Source organism: Pituophis catenifer, unplaced genomic scaffold (genome assembly GCF_029215685.1).
Source record: "Pituophis catenifer annectens isolate HBS135680 unplaced genomic scaffold, rPitCat1.0.hap2 SCAF_15, whole genome shotgun sequence".
Classification (NCBI taxonomy): Eukaryota; Metazoa; Chordata; class Lepidosauria; order Squamata; family Colubridae; genus Pituophis; species Pituophis catenifer.
In genome coordinates this window covers 3419071-3435184 of record NW_027256895.1, presented here as the reverse complement: position 1 = coordinate 3435184, position 16114 = coordinate 3419071, and the positions used below count along the sequence as shown (strand labels likewise).

Here is a 16114-nt window from a genome sequence, read left to right as displayed (position 1 = left end):
TGTTTCACGCCCTGCCCGAATCTGCCCAGAAGAGCCTTTGAAAAAAGTCTCCTTCACCCTCAGGGATGTGGATGGGATAGGAATCGTTCCTATCGCTCTTGGATAGCTCGTGATGGGAACTGTAGTCAGAAAGAAAGAAAGAAAGAAAGAAAGAAAGAAAGAAAGGAAGGAAGGAAGGAAGGAAGGAAGGAAGGAAAGAAAAGAAAGGAAGGAAAGAAAGAAGGAAGGAAGGAAGGAAGGAAGGAAGGGAAGAAAAGAAAGGAAGGAAAGAAAGAGAAGGAAGGAAGGAAGGAAGGGAAGAAAAGGAAGGAGAAAGAAAAAAAAGGAAGGAAGGAAAGAAAGAAGGAAGAAAGAAAAGAAAAAGAAAGAAAAAAAGAAGGAAGGAGAAAGAAAGAAAAAGAAAGGAAGGAAGGAAAGAAAGAAAGGAAGGAAAGAAAAGAGAAGGAAGGAAGGAAGGAAAGAAGGAAAGAGAAAGAAAGAAAGAAAAAAGACAGGAGGTTTTAAAATGGCTCCAGGCACCGCCTTAACTTGACTCTATTCTCAAATGGGTATTTATTTATATTTTTGCATTAAAGGCAATTAATTGTTTGCAGGCAGCTGTCATGTCTTGCTTTTGAGGCAGACAAATTGGTTGGACAATCTGCGTTTGCCCACAGCTTCCTCTAACCTTGAAATGCTGGTTTAAATCAGGCCTGTCGAAATCAAGGCCTGCAAACTGGATGCGGCCTACATGGTCTGATCCGATCCTGGTCTACCCAATGTGAAGAGGAAACATGCCAGCAGTTTGGGGAGTGGCGCCAAACTAGCCACGCCCACCCAGGCCTCCCCCCCTCCCCCCCAATGAAATTGAGTTTGACAACCATGGTTTAAATCAGGGTTTAAATCTCGTAAGTTGGCAACTTTAAGACCTGTGGACTTCAACTCCCAGAATTCCTCAGCCAGCATGGGAGTTAGCAACCTTAAGTGGCTTTAAAATGGGTGGACTTCAACTCCCAGAATTCCTCAACCAGCATGGCTGCCGGACAAGAATTCTCACGGCTGGCTGGGGAATTCTGGGAGTCGAAGTCCGCAAGTCTTAAGTAGGAAGTTGGACTAGGAGCCATTATCAGCGGACTAAATATTGACCAGCAGGAATAAGAGGCACAGTGTAGGTCCTTGCAATACAAGTAGTCCTCGATTTACGACCGTAATTTGTGACTGAAATTTCTGTTGATAAGGCGGTCGTTAAACGAGTCACGCCTGATTTTAACACTTTATTTATTTTTTTTGGCCCTGGTTGTTAAGGGAATTGCCGTTGAATGAAGCATGCAGTCCCTAAGCGAATCCAGCTTTCCCATTGCCAGAAGCCGGTTGGGAAGGTTGCAGATGACGATCCCATATGGACACTGCAACCGTCATAAATACAGATAGTCCTCATGTTACGACAGTTCGCTTAGTGACCGTTCGGCGTTAACAACGGCACTAAAAAAAGTGACTTTTTCACACTTGTGGCCATTGCAGCATCCTATGATTTTACATTCGGCTGCTTGGCAACTGACTCATATTTATGACGGTGGCAGTGTCCCGGGATCACCTGATCCCCTTTTGCGACCTGACAAGCAAATTCAATGGGGAAATGCGATTCACTTAACAACTGTGTTACTAATTTAACACCTGCAGCAATTCATTTCACAGCTGCGGCAAGAGAAGTCATAAAATGAGGCCAAACTCACTTAGCAACGTACGTTTTGGGCTCAATTGTGGTCGTAAGTTGAGGACGACCTGTAAATGCTGGTTGCTAAGCGCCTGGATTTTGATTTTATGACCGTAGGGAATGAATGGTGCAACGGTCATAAATACGAGACCTGGTCATAAATCAGATTTTTTTCCCCCAGTGCCGTCGTAACTCGACACTAAATGAACCGTTGTGAGTTTCAACTAGTTTACTGAACTACTTGTAGAAGTATTAATTAGTGACTAAGCGAATGGTCGTAAGTTCCGCTTTCCCAGTTAAATGCAGGTAGAGTGGTAGCTGAGCTGGAGGCTCTACGGCCCGATATTGGCAAGCAAAAGATTATGCCTTAAATGTACTGATTAGAGCCCCGCGCTGTTGGATACGGGTCAGTTGGCCGGTTTTGTCAAGCCTGATTTCACCCGCAAAGGCGGTTTATCGTGACCGTAGTGCCAGGGATGATGGGTTTTGCAGTCCTACAAAAAGCTCTTTTCTGAGGAGATTCTGAAGCGCTTGCCAGCCTGGATCAATCCCTCTCCACCTTTGAAAAGGGGACAGAAATCTGCAGATAAGATTATCCGTGGTTTAAATCGGGTGAAATGCTCCCGGTTCGGCCCGGTTCGGCAGCGATGGTAGTGGGTGGTTCGGAGAACCGGTAGCGATGGCAGCCAGTGGTTTGAAGAACCGGTAGCGATGGCAGTGCGAGGCTCCGCCCACCCCGGTCGTCGTTACCTGTTTTTTACCCTCTGCGCATGCGCAGAAAAGTTTGCGCGCGCACATTTCCGAACCGGTTGGGAAGATAAGTAGATTTCACCCCTGGTTTAAATATCCTTTAAATCTGATTCCCGAATCAAGTGGGTTCCCTTGAGATCAGTTCGAAGCCGGGAGGTTCTCCGGCGGTTTGCGGGGCAGGAGGCCTCAATATTGATAGTTGGTTATCTTGACTTGGGGGTGCCAATTGTCCCCCGCGTCCAGGAGCCGGCGGATGTAGTTGGACGCCCCCAAAAGGACGTGCCCGACGCCTTGCATGACGGTGGATGCCACCCGCAGGATCTCCCTGGCGGAAAGAAAGAAAGAAAAAAGGGGATTTCCGTCAAAAGAATTCACAAACATAGGTGTCGACAGTTAGTCCTCGAGTTACGGCCACAAGGGAGCCCCAGGTTTCTGTTGCTAAGTGAGATAGCCTTAGGTATGAAAGCTGGTTAGGTGACTTTGGGCCAATCACCAGGGGACCGTGAGTTCTAGTGCCGCCTTAGGCATGAAAGCCGGCTGGGTGACTGGGTCAATCACCAGGAGACTGGGAGTTCTAGTTCCGCTTTCATTTGCAGTGTGTGTGGGAAGCTAAGGAATGCACGAGAGCCTTCTGTTGCCGGAGAGACATTATCTATCAAGGTCAAGTTACGAAGAATGAGTGGCGCAGACAGTTTCACCCCCATTATTCAATGCTCCCCGTGCCCCGACTCCCCCCGTGCATGCACGCAGTCCCCCCCCGACCTCACCCTGCTTTTGGCACGCAATGGCCCGGTAGGCCCGTTTATTGCCCTCCCCAGGCTCCAGAGACTTTCTTGGAGCCTGGGGAGGGCGAAAATGGCCTTCCCCGCCCTCTTGGAGGCCCCTCGGAGGCCCTCCGGAGGCCGGAAACAGCCTGTTTCCCAACTTCCAGTGGGCCCGGAAGGCCGAAAATCACCGAAAAACACCAACCTGGAGATGGGTTTATCCCTATAATAACTGAAGTGTCTCTTAACACCAATTTTCTCTTCTCACATTTCCACACAAAAGATTCCTGCGTTCTTTTCAACCTGTTACGTGAATTGGCAGAAACTCTTCCTCGGAAAGCTCTTGGGCCATCTCCAAACCTCCCTCTGCATTTTCTCCCCGGGGGAGGCCAAGGAACCAGGCTCACCGCAAAACCTTCTTGGGTCCCAGGCATTTGAAGTCGCAACTCATCGAGTAGAGGCCGTAGAAGGTGGCCGAGATGTTCAGGCTGCCAAAAAGGTCCCGCGGGTTCAGCTTGTAAACGTCGAATGTGATGCGGGCGATATCCTTGCTGTTTCGTGGCTTGTCTCCGCTCAGGCCGAACGAACGACTGAGGCTCTGGGAGGGAAAAAAGGGGGTATTACTGCATGCCGCTTTGGTGCAATGCAGGAGTGGTGTGGTGGCCTAGAGGTGGAGCTTTCTCGCCTCATAATCGGGAGGCTGTGAGTTCGATCCTAGGTAGAGGCAGATATTTCTCTCGGCACGATGAAAATTTATCTGCTGAACAAAACTCCTCATCGGAAACAGGAAGGGCATCCGGCCATTAAAACACTGCTAGCTCCATTCAGTTGCCCAGACTCTACCCCGCAAGGGATTATGGGGTCGTTAAAAGAAGATGATGACATTTGTGCAATTCTAAGCTGGCTGGGATCTCTGGGTCTCGATATCACAGGATATCTCAAAAGCGCTGGTTGAGGAAGTTACGGTAGGTTTAAATTCCTGCTGTTAGCCTCTTGAGGGCTAGCAACTTGTGTTGTCCTACCTTAAATACATCCCTTTAGAATTACTAAGGGGCTGGGTGATTTTTTTTTTTTTTAAGTTTTACTAGTAATAGTATTGTGGTCTTAATTTTGGACGTGGAGACTATGAGATCTAGTCTTGCCTTAGGCCTGAAAGCTGGCTGGGTGAGTTTGGGTCAATTACTAGGAGATGGTGAGTTCTAGTCCTGACCTAGCCATAAAACCACCTGTTTGACTGGGTCAATCACTAGGATATGGTGAGTTCTAGTCCCAACCTAGGCATGAAAATCGACTGGCTGTTTTTGGGCCAGTCTGGGAGATTGGGAGTTCTAGTTCCACCTTAGGTATGAAAAGCGACTGGCTGATTTTGGGGCCAATCACTGGGAGATTGGGAGTTCTAGTTCCACCTTAGGTATGAAAAGCGACTGGCTGATTTTGGGCCCAATCACTGGGAGATTGGGAGTTCTAGTCCCACCCTAGGCATGAAAATTGGCTGTTTTTGGGCCCAATCACCGGGAGACTGGGAGTTCTAGTCTCACTCTAGGCATGAAAATCGACTGACTGATTTTGGGGCCAATCACCAGGAGATGGTAAGTTCTAGTCCCACCCTAGGCATGAAAATCGACTGATTTTGGGGCCAATCACCAGGAGATGGTGAGTTCTAGTCTTACTCTAGGCATGAAAATTGGCTGTTTTTGGGTCCAATCACTGAGAGATTGAGAGTTCTAGTACCACCCTAGGCATGAAAATTGACTGACTGATTTTGGGGCCAATCACCAGGAGACTGGGAGTTCTAGTTCCACCTTAGGTATGAAAGCCGGCTGGCTGACTTTGGGCCAATCACCAGGAGATGGTGAGTTCTAATCCCGCCTTAGATATGAATGGCGCCCGGATAACTTTAGCCCAATCACTAGGAGACGGTAAGTTTTAGTCCTGCCTTAGGCATGAAAGGCAATTGAGTGACTTTGGGCCAGTATCTATCTCTCTCTCTCTCTCTCTCTCTCTCAGCCCACCTCACAGGGTTGTTATTTTTGTGAGGAAAATAGAAAGATTAAGTATTTTTGCTTGTGTTACTGATAAAGTAATAAAGGCAGGATCAAAATCGAATATATAATTCAAACAAAATTGAGATCCCAACAAGAAAAATGCAACACCACACCAAAGCAACCCCCAAAAAATGGATGTGTGTTTGTGTGAAACCACAAAAACCCCAAACCGACAAATCCAATTTTAGCAGCTCCTTTTACTGTGGTTTGGGGTTTGTTTAAAAAAAAAAAAATGCACCCGAGGCATTTCCTGCCAGCTTTCTGTTCACCACAAGTGACAAAAGGGGTGCTGAGCTGGCAGAAAACCCAAATTTTATGAAGAAATAAAGGCAGGGAAACCAGAGATGGGCGTGGTTGGCCTTGGTCATGACCCAAATTGATCTGGAATGCCTCCAAAATTTATTTCTCACATCTGACCCCTTTGACTGAGGTGAAAAAATAAACGTTTTTGAGTTTAGAATAATTTTGTGATGATAGAAATGACCAAAAGCTTGTGAAATTGGAAAACCAACAGTGAAAAGCTGTATTACAACATCAGAGCTGGAAGAGACCTTGGAGGTCTTTTACTCCAACCTCCAGGTGTTCAAAGACAGGAGGCCTTATACCATCCTGGACAAATACAGGCCCAATCTTTTCTTCAACCTCAGATAGATAGATAGAGGTAGGTAGGTAGGTAGATAGGTAGATAGGTAGGTAGGTAGATAGCTAGAGAGAAAGATAGTTAGAGATAGCTAGAGAGAAAGATAGATAGATACATAGATAGATAGATAGATAGATAGATAGATAGATAGATAGATAGATGGATGATAGGTATAGGTAGATAGATAGGTAGATGGATAGATAATAGATATAGGTAGGTAGATAGATATAGATAGAAAGAGAGAGATAGATGATAGATGATAGATATAGCTATAGATAGCTAGAGAAAGATATAGAGTTAGATGATAGATGATAGATAGATATAGCTATAGATAGATATAGAGATAGATGATAGAAATAGAGATAGCTAGAGAGAAAGATATAGAGATAGATGATAGATGATAGATATAGCTATAGATAGAAAGATATAGAGATAGATGATAGATGATAAATATAGCTATAGATAGAAAGATATAGAGATAGATGATAGATATAGCTATAGATAGAAAGATATAGAGATAGATGATAGATGATAGATATAGCTATAGATAGAAAGATATATAGATGATAGATATAGCTATAGATAGAAAGATATAGAGATAGATGATAGATGATAGATATAGCTATAGATAGAAAGATATAGAGATAGATGATAGATATAGCTATAGATAGCTAGAGAGAAAGATATAGAGATAGATGATAGGTAGAGAGATAGAAAGATATAGAGATAGATGATAAATGATAGATAATAGATAGATAGCTATAGATAGAGAGAGATATAGATATAGATGATAGATATAGATAGCTAGAGAGAAAGATATAGATAGATAGATAGATAGATAGATAGATAGATAGATAGATAGATAGATATAGGTATGTAGGTAGTTACCCTGTTTCCCCCAAAATAAGACATCCCCTGATAATAAGCCCAATTGGGCTTTTGAGCGCATGGCAATAAGGCCAAGTGCTTATTTTGGGGTTCAAAAAAAATATAAGACAGGGTCTTATTTTCGGGGAAACACGGTAGATAGATGAAAGATACATAGATGATGATAGATAAATAGATAGATATAGATAGCTAGAGAGAAAGATATAGAGATAGATAGATATAGATAGATATAGGTAGGTACCCTGTTTTCCCCAAAATAAGACATCCCCTGATAATAAGTCTAATTGGGCTTTTGAGCGCATGGCAATAAGGCCAAGCGCTTATTTCAGGGTTCAAAAAAATATGAGACTGGGTCTTATTTTCAGGGAAACATGGTAGATAGATAGATAGATAGATACTAGACTCATAGGGGTGGAAGGCACCTTGAAGGTCTTCAAGTCTAGCCCCCAGGCGTCTAAGGCAGGAGACCTTCTATCGCCCAAATGGATGTCCAATCTTTTCTTGATTTGATTGGCTAACACTCACCTTGCCATGAGTCCACTTCTGTCCTTTCTGTAACACCATCAAGGCTGTGTTGTCTTCCAGGATTTGGAAAAATTCCTCCGTCTCAACCAGGGTCCCATCTTCTTCCAGCACCAAGAAAACCATGCCAGAGATCAAGAGGGTCTCCCTGGCCTACAAAACAAGAAACCGACCAAGCTGAGGCACGCAAGGGCGATGACACATTCCCCCCCCCATCTTCCTTAAACTGCTTCTTTGATGCGTTAAATATGTGCATCAAGATTTTATGCCCATTTCACAGATGGGGAAAAGTGAGGTGGACTTGGAGTGACCTGCTGCTAATTCAGAACCTGACTGTCGGGGTTCCGACAGATGCCCTAATTAACTCATGAGTCTCGAGCCAAGTTTCAAAAGAAATCCAGTTATTTATTAGGAGCAACATGTCAGCATCTACCCAGTGAAGTCAACTCTGCTGCACGTAATTTATGGCTCAATTTCTGACCCTGTTTCCCCTTCTCTCAGTCTGTGTCATAAATCACATTCTCCAACGAGGCACTTTCGCGGGCTGTAGGAAACACGCCTCACAACCCGGCTTTGGTAATCTGAGATCCAACTCTTGAAGAAGAAATGCCTGGAATGTTCTTTTGAACATGGCTGCTGAACTGCTCCGTCAGTCCTCCCCACTTTCCTGCCCATGGCAACTCGAGAGCAGACCAGGAATGCTTTGCGAGTTGACACCTGACCTTCAAAGCAGCTCTGTGTGTGTATGTGGGTGTATGTGTGGGGGGGACATTTTCTGGGAGATAAAATGATGATAATAATTAACACAAACACATCTGTCTATCTCGGGTCCTTGAGAAGGAACTGCTAGGTGGACCAAAACGCCAAATCCAGCATTTTTGAACCTCTGGCTGACGAACTAAAATAACAATCGTCAAAGAGTTTAAAACAATAAAAACTACACAGAACTAATACACGAACCTTGTTAAGTAAGTCTTCCAAAGTGCTTGCCATCAGTCCTTTGCGGATGTTGCGTTTGTGATCGCACACCCGGAACGGCCGTTGGGGCGGAGGGCTCGGGGTCCAGACCCGGCGGGAGATTTCCGAACCCGCATTGGAGACCGACCTGAGTTGAGGGAGAATAACAGAATCACAGAGTTGGAAGGGACCTTGAAGGTCTTCTAGTCCAACCCTCTGTCCAAGCAGGAGACTCTATACTATTCCGGACAAATGGTTGTCCAGTCTCTTCTTAAAAACCTCCAACGATGGAGTACCCACAATTTCTAGTGGCAAGTCGTTCCACTGGTTAATTTTTCCCTCAGGAAATTTCTCCTTAGTTCCAGGTTGCTTCTCTCCTTGATTCGTTTCCATCCGTTGCTTCTTCTCCTGCCTTCAGGTGCTTTGGAGAATAGGTGGACCCCCTCTTCTTTGGGGCAGCCCCTCAAATATTGGAAGATACTATCATGTCGTCCGTAGTCCTTCTCTTTGTTAGACTAACAGAACAACAGGATTGGAAGGGACCTTAGAGGTCTTTTAGTCCAGCCCTCTGTTCAAGCAGGAGATCCTATATCAGGGATGGCAAACCTTTTTGCTGTTGCGTGCCAAAAGTGGGGAGTGCGAGGGGCCCGTGTGCGTGCGTGCCCATACCCATAATACAATGCGCCCCACCCCCTGTGCATGCGCGCACGACGCCTCCGTGCTCCCCCTGCTTTTGGCACGTGATGGCCTGATAAGGAGCCTTGGTGGCGCAGCGGACTAAAGTGATGTTAAGTAGCACTTAGCTGCCAGCTGCCTGCACTCGTCACCTCCCGCCTGGACTACTGTAATGCTCTCTACATGGGGCTCCCCTTGAGGAGCACCCCGAGGCTCCAACTGGTGCAGAATGCGGCCGCGCGGGGGATTATGGGAGCAACGGGGCGCTCCCATGTGACGCCTCTCCTGTGCGAGCTGCATTGGCTCCCGGTGGTCTTACAGGTGCGCGTCAAGGTTTTGGTTATCACCTTTAGAGCGTTCCATGGCTTAGGATCTGGTTATCTACGGGACCGCCTGCTACCACCAATAGCCTCCCACCGACCAGTACGCTCCCATAGAGAGGGGCTCCTCCGGGTGCCGTCGGCCAAACAATGTAGACTGGCGGCCCCCAGGGGGAGAGCCTTCTCTGTGGGGGCACCTACGATCTGGAATGAGCTCCCCCCGGAGATACGGAGGATCCCGGATCTGTGTACCTTCCGTCGCGCGCTCAAAACTTTCTTATTCATCAAGCTGGCCTGACCTAAGTCTTTCCCCTTTTTAAATGGAAATTTTAAATTTGTTTTTAAATTATTGGGGTTTTAAATTTGTTCAGCCAAATTATTGGTATTTACGGGACCGCCTTCTGACACCGATAGCCTCCTACCGCCAGTACGCTCCCACAGAGGGACTCCTCAGGGTGCCGTCAGCCAGACAATGTCGGCTGGCGACCCCCAGGGGGAGGGCCTTCTCTGTGGCAGCACCTGTCCTCTGGAACGACCTGCCCCCAGAGATACGTAGGATCCCAGATCTCCGTGCTTTTCGCCGTGCCCTTAAAACTTTCTTATTTCATCAAGCCGGGCTGTCTTAACCCCCCCCCCCCCCTTTAGATATTTTTAATTGTAAATGGATTTTACTTGGGGTGTTTTAAACTTATCGGGCCCAAATTTTGTTTAATTCTTTTTTAAAATTTAAATTTTGTATGTGATGTTTTTTATTCTTGGCTGTTCACCACCCTGAGTCCTGTGGGAGAAGGGCGGTATAAAAATCTAATAAAATAAAAATAAATAAATAAATTACTGTGAGTTCAAATCTCACCAGGCTCAAGGTTGACTCAGCCTTCCATCCTTCCGAGGTAGGTAAAATGAGGACCCGGATTGTGGGGGCAATAAGCTGACTTTGTATATATATAAAAAAAAAAACGCCGGGGGGGGGGCCCGAAAGCCGTACTAAGCAGGTATATACAAAAGTATGGCGGCTATTGCTTAACGCATTGTAAGCCGCCCTGAGTCTCCGGAGAAGGGTGGCATATAAATCGAATCAATCAATCAATAAATAAATATGGGCCCAGTAGGCCTGTTTTTTACCCTCCCCAGGCGCCCTAGCCTTTCTAAGAACCTGGGGAGGGCGAAAACGGCCTTCCCCACCTCTCCTGGGGGCCCTCCAGAGGCTGGAAACAGCCTGTTTCCCGACTTCCGGTGGGCTTGGAAGGCCCGAAAATCAGCTGGCGCACACCGGAGCTGAATTAGGGCAATGCGTGCCATAGGTTCACCATTATGACCCTATAACATTGGAGTGTTTTAAGAAGATTGCTCTTCTTAAAAACACCCCATTGTAGGAGCACCCACAACTTCTGAAATCCCACTGTTTAATTGTTCTCACTATGAGGAAATTTCTCTTCAGTTCTAGTTTAGATTTCTCCTTCATTAGTTTCCACCCGTTGCTTCTTGTCCTGCCTTCAGGTGGTTTGGAGAATAGGTGGACCCCCTCTTCTTTGGGGCAGCCCCTCAAATATTGGAAGACCTCTATCATGTCACCCCCTAGTCCTTCTTTTCATTAAATTAAAGGTAAATTATATATACAGTAAAGATAAAGGTTCCTCTTGCACGTATGTGCTAGTCGTTCCTGACTCTAGGGGGCGGCGCTCATCTCTGTTTCAAAGCCGAAGAGCCAGTGCTGTCCGAAGATGTCTCCGTGGTCATGTGGCCGGCAAGACTCAACACCAAAGGCGCACGGAACGCTGTTCCCTTCCCACCAAAGGTGGTCCCTATTTTTCTCCTTGCATTTTTTATGTGCTTTCGAACTGCTAGGTTGGCAGAAGCTGGGACAAGTCACGGGAGCTCACCCCGTTACGCGGTGCTCGGGATTCGAACTGCTGAACTGCCGACCTTTCGATCGACAAGCTCAGCGTCTTAGCCACTGACCCACCGCGTCCCTCTTCATTAGATTAGACATCCGCAATTCCTGCAGCCGTTCTTTGTATATTTTATCCTCCAGTCCCCTAATCATTTTGGTTGCTCTTCTCGGCACTCTTTCCAGAGTCTCAACATCTTTTTTTACATCGTGGCGACCAAAACTGGATGCAATATTCCACGCGTGGCCTTACCAAGGCATTATAAAGCAGTATTAACATGTCACGTGATCTTGCAGTGTGGTGCAGCGGGGCACGTGCAGAGTGCCCAGAGAAAAACACGCCTTCCTCTTCTACAGTGCCACGAAAAATATCCTTCTGGAAGACTTTCCCATCCCTGATTTTTAAGAGATTAGCCCTAATGGGCTCCCCAAACAGCCACAATTAATCAGGAATACGTGGAACTGTTTATTACTGGAAGCATTGCTCCTTAGCTGTGGAGGGCAGAGTCCAAATTCCAAGTAATTTTCTCCAGAAAGAGGGAGGGATGGAGTAGTGATGGAGTAGCAAGGGAGTCCATCTGAATTGCACAGACATATCTATGGAGCAGTGTGGATTCTTTTAGTTTCTGAAGTATGAAACAAGCCAGATCCTACCTTGCATTTGTAAAAATAAGCCAAAATTGGATGAATGTTGCTGCTGTAGAGCTGGGCTTATTAAGAATAAGAGTTACCTTGAGGTAAAATGGGCGGCTTATAAAATTTATAAACAAACAAACAAGCAAGCAAACAAACAAAAAATAAATAAACCATTTAATCTGAAAAGGGGACTATCCATATTTTTGGAGTTGGCACAATATTAATATTTAGTTCTCTTCCCCTTCATTATTGTTATAAATAACGAGTTTTCCAAGCGTGACCTCTTTAAGACGGACGGACTTCAACTCCCAGAATTCCCCAAGTCTGAGGAATTCTGGGAATTGACGTCCACGCATCTTAAAAGTGGCAAGGTTGGGAAATCTTGTTCTAAAACAGGGGGGTCTCCAAACTTGGCAAACTTTAAGACTTCCGGACTTCGACTCCCAGAATTCCTCCGCCAGCCAAGTTTGGAGACCCCTGTTTTAGAACAATATTTCCCAATCTTGTGACTTTTAAGACAGTGGACTTCAATTTTGCTGGCTGGGGGAATTCTGGGAGTTGAAGTTCACAAGTCTTAAAAGTTGCCAAGTGTGGAGAGATCCCCGCTCTAAAAAAAAGAGGTAATTCAGAACGGAAAACCTCTTCCATTGGCAATCCGTTTTAAACATTGACCCTGCTTCCGAATTCGAATCTTCTTCAGGGGTTGGCCAACTTAAGGCGAAGACATTTTGATTTCAGATGCCGCTCGTGTTATTTCAGGTGTAACTTGGTTATCTCTCTCTCTCTCTCTCTCTCTCTCTCTCTCTCTCTCTCTCTCTCTCTCTCTCTCTCTCTCTCTCTCTCCTCCCCCTTTTCAGCTCCAACAGAACCGACATTCTGCTGAATTGATCACTGAAACAAGCCGCCTTCTGGGTCTCTTGAACCCAGGTTTGTGTAACATATACCCTCTCCCCTAACCGCAACCCCTCAGTCAGACGACCATATGGGCAGTGGTGGGATTCAAGTAATTTAACAACTGGTTCTCTGCCCTAATGATTTCTTCCAACAAACAGTTTGCCAAACTGCTCAGAAAGTTAACAACCGGTTCTCCCGAAGGGGTGCGAACCGGCTGAATCCAGCTGTGAAATCTTTGTAAATAACCAGGAGGTCAGAAAGTTAGTTTGCTGGGCCTTCCTTGATTTCCCGCAAACAGGGCTGGGGGAAATCCTCCCTTTCCATGTCCCCCAACGTCCTTGGGTTGGTTGCTGTAACCTGTGAAAAGACGGTCTCTGCGACGGCCGATCCAACTAAACCACAAAAGTAGGCTAGACGACGTTGAGAGCTAGCTGGAGAAACCGGGATGACAAGGACATCGGAAGACGAGACTTCCAAACCCCAACCTCTCCAGCGTCCACCTCTTCCCCCGCCCCCCCCATCTCCACGAACTTACTTCAACAAAGACGAGGGGGCCAAGGCATTGATAAGATCCATGGTGCCCACGGCAGGGGCTGATGGGCTGCCGGCTCGAAGAGATCGTTTCTTCCTGCTTCGTCGCTGTTTTGTGTCGAGTTGCAAAAGAGACACGCTGACCTGTTTGGTCTCTCTCTCTGTCTGGACTCTGAACTGTGATTTGTGGGCAGGAGCGGGTGTGTGTTTGTGTGAGAGAGATGGAGGTGTGTGTGTATATGTGGAAAGCATGGTGCAAATTCCAAAGTGAACAACAGCGTCTGTTTTCTTCACCAAACTGATCTGACCTAGGCTTTCCCAGCAGCACGAAGCCGAGTCCTCGTCCTGATAAACCCTTTTTATTTCATCGACAGTGAATTCTTCTCCAGCCAAGTCTTTCCTCTCCCACAGTCTTTCAAGATCGTTCACAATAACCGACCTTTATCAGGCTTGGAGAGTGGCCAGGCTGATATCTTTTAGACGCCGCAATACTTGGAGGAATGAACTTTCCTAGACAGGGATGCCCTCCGTATAGTCACTCAAGCTCTCATTATCTCTCGTTTGGATTACTGTAATGCCCTCTACATGGGGCTGCCCTTGGGGTGCATTCGGAGGCTCCAGCTGGTCCAGAATGCAGCCGCGCGGGTTGTTATGGGAGCTTCTCGTTACTCCCGTGTAACACCTCTCCTGCGCGAGCTGCACTGGCTGCCGGTGGCCTTTCGGATCCGCTTCAAGGTGCTGGCTCTCGCCTATAAAGCCCTACATGGCACGGGCCCGGGGTACTTGCTGGACCACCTCCTACCGGCCTCCCACCGCCCAGTGCGGTCACATAGGGCTGCCCTCCTCTGGGTGCCATCGGCCAGACAATGTCAGCTGGTGGCCTTCAGATTGAGGGCGTTCTCGGTGGCCGCGCCAACCCTCTGGAATGAATTACCCACCGAGCTCCAGACAGCCCCTGATCTCGGTTCCTTCCGCAAAGATCTTAAGACCTGGCTTTTTACTCAAATCACCTGATCTGGTTGGGTTTTTTAGTTAACTGTGGGATTTTTAAATTGGATTTTTAATGCTATTTAGTGATATTGTTTTTATTGTCATTTTATACTTGTGAGCCGCCCCAAGTCCTTCGGGAGAAGGGCGGCATATAAATTTTAATAAAATAAAATAAAAAATAAAATAAAAATAATTGCCTGCTGCAAACTCCACTCCCCTCTCGCTCCTCTTTTATTCCCTCTGGGAGGGGCCCTTCATCGTCCACCTGTGGCTTTACTCCTGAGTCGACCCTTGTTCTTTAGCTGTTCCCTTTGTCTGGCAACTCTGCGGATGCGCACACTGGGAACAGGCTCCAGCTGTTCCTCTGCCTCACTGATGTCCGACTCCGAAGGCAGCTGATAACTGGCATACGGCCCTGGCCCTCTCTCTGCCTCCCACGCAGAGCCGTCGTCCGAGCCTTCCCCAGACTCCAGGACTGGTCCATGTTCCTCCCCAAACTCCCCTCACCGTCCGAATCTGCTGCCAGATCCGCTGGCCGTTGGCGGGCCACAACACAAGCGACCCGTTGCTTTGGCAGACCCAACATTGACACAAGAGGAACAGAAAGAAATTTCTCTTGTTTGTAAACCTGGTTAATTTTTTATTTTATTTTTTTAATCCACAGGGTTTATATAACACCGTCACGGAACCACTGCACGGCTGATAGCGGTGCCGGATTTTAAAATAATAATATAAGAAAAGGGTAGATGAATCAAGCTATCAAATCCACAAAGACGTTTTCCAAGGCAGGACAAGAAGCAACGGATGGAAACTCATCAAGGAGAGAAGCAACCTGGAATTAAGGAAGAATTTCTTAAGAGCGGGAACAATTAACCAGTGGAACAGCTTGCCACCAGACGTTGTAGGGGCTTCATCACTGGAGGTTTTTAAGAAGAGACTGGAGAGCAATTTGTCTGAAATAGTAGAGGGTCCTCCTGCTTGAGGGGTTGGACTAGAAGATCTCCAAGGTCCCTTCCAGGTCTGTTATTCTGTTACTTCTATTAATCAGTGGAACCACTTGCCTCTAGAGAAGTTGTGGTTGCTCCATCACTGGAGGCTTTGAAGAAGAGATTGGTCCCTTGTCTGAAATGATTACAGGGTCTCCTGGTTGAGCAGCCGGCATTGTTTAGCTGACGGGACCCGGAGGAGACCAACTCTGTGGGATCTTACCAGTCGCTAGGAGCTATGCGGTAGAAGGCAGTCTCGAAGATAGCCTGGCCCTGAGCCACGTAGAGCTTTAAAGGTAATAACCAACACCTTGAATTGTGCCCAGAGACCAATAGGGAGCCAGTGCAGCTCACGGAGAATTGGTGTAATGTGGGTGTACCTAGGTGCACCCACGACAGCTCGCGCGGCCGCGTTCTGGACCAACTGTAGTCTCCGAACACTCTTCAAGGATAGCCCCATGCAGAGCGCATTGCAATAGTCTAACCATGAGGTGACAAGGGCATGAGTGACCGTGAGGATGTTTAGAAACATTTGTTTAGCACCTGGACAATTTTATAACAGCACTGGGAAAAAAAAGTGATTTATTTCTTGTACTTAGGACCATCGCAGCTTCCCCGCAGTGACCCGACCAAAATTTTTAGATAAGATAACCTTTATTGCCATTTTTTCCTGTGGCGCCCCTTAAAAATGAAATTCTGTTGGCTCCTCTCAAAAGTGTACCCATACACAACACCAGGGGTGAAATGCTCCCGGTTTGGACCGGATCGCTCGATCCGGTAGTGATGGCGGCAGGTGCTTTGGAGAACCAGTAGCAAAAATCCCTGCGTTCCCCCCCCCCATGCCCAGCTGAGCCGTATGGGCCAAAGTCATATAATTCTTTTAAAAAATTTTAAATTTTGTATTGGTATGTGTTTTAGTTCTGGCTGTGCACTGC

General features: G+C 46.7%; 1 protein-coding gene across 1 annotated transcript; it reads right to left on the bottom strand.

The window, feature by feature from the left end:
* Nucleotides 1-113: 113 nt before the first annotated feature.
* Nucleotides 114-13348, bottom strand: CIDEB (cell death inducing DFFA like effector b). The gene is made up of 5 exons (XM_070954287.1): nucleotides 13208-13348; nucleotides 8263-8407; nucleotides 7306-7455; nucleotides 3615-3805; nucleotides 114-2768 (listed from the first exon to the last, which is right to left on the bottom strand). The coding sequence occupies exons 1-5, from the start codon at nucleotides 13246-13248 to the stop codon at nucleotides 2630-2632; spliced, it is 666 nt and encodes a 221-aa protein (XP_070810388.1). The 5' UTR covers nucleotides 13249-13348; the 3' UTR covers nucleotides 114-2629.
* Between the last annotated feature and the right edge of the window lie 2766 nt (nucleotides 13349-16114).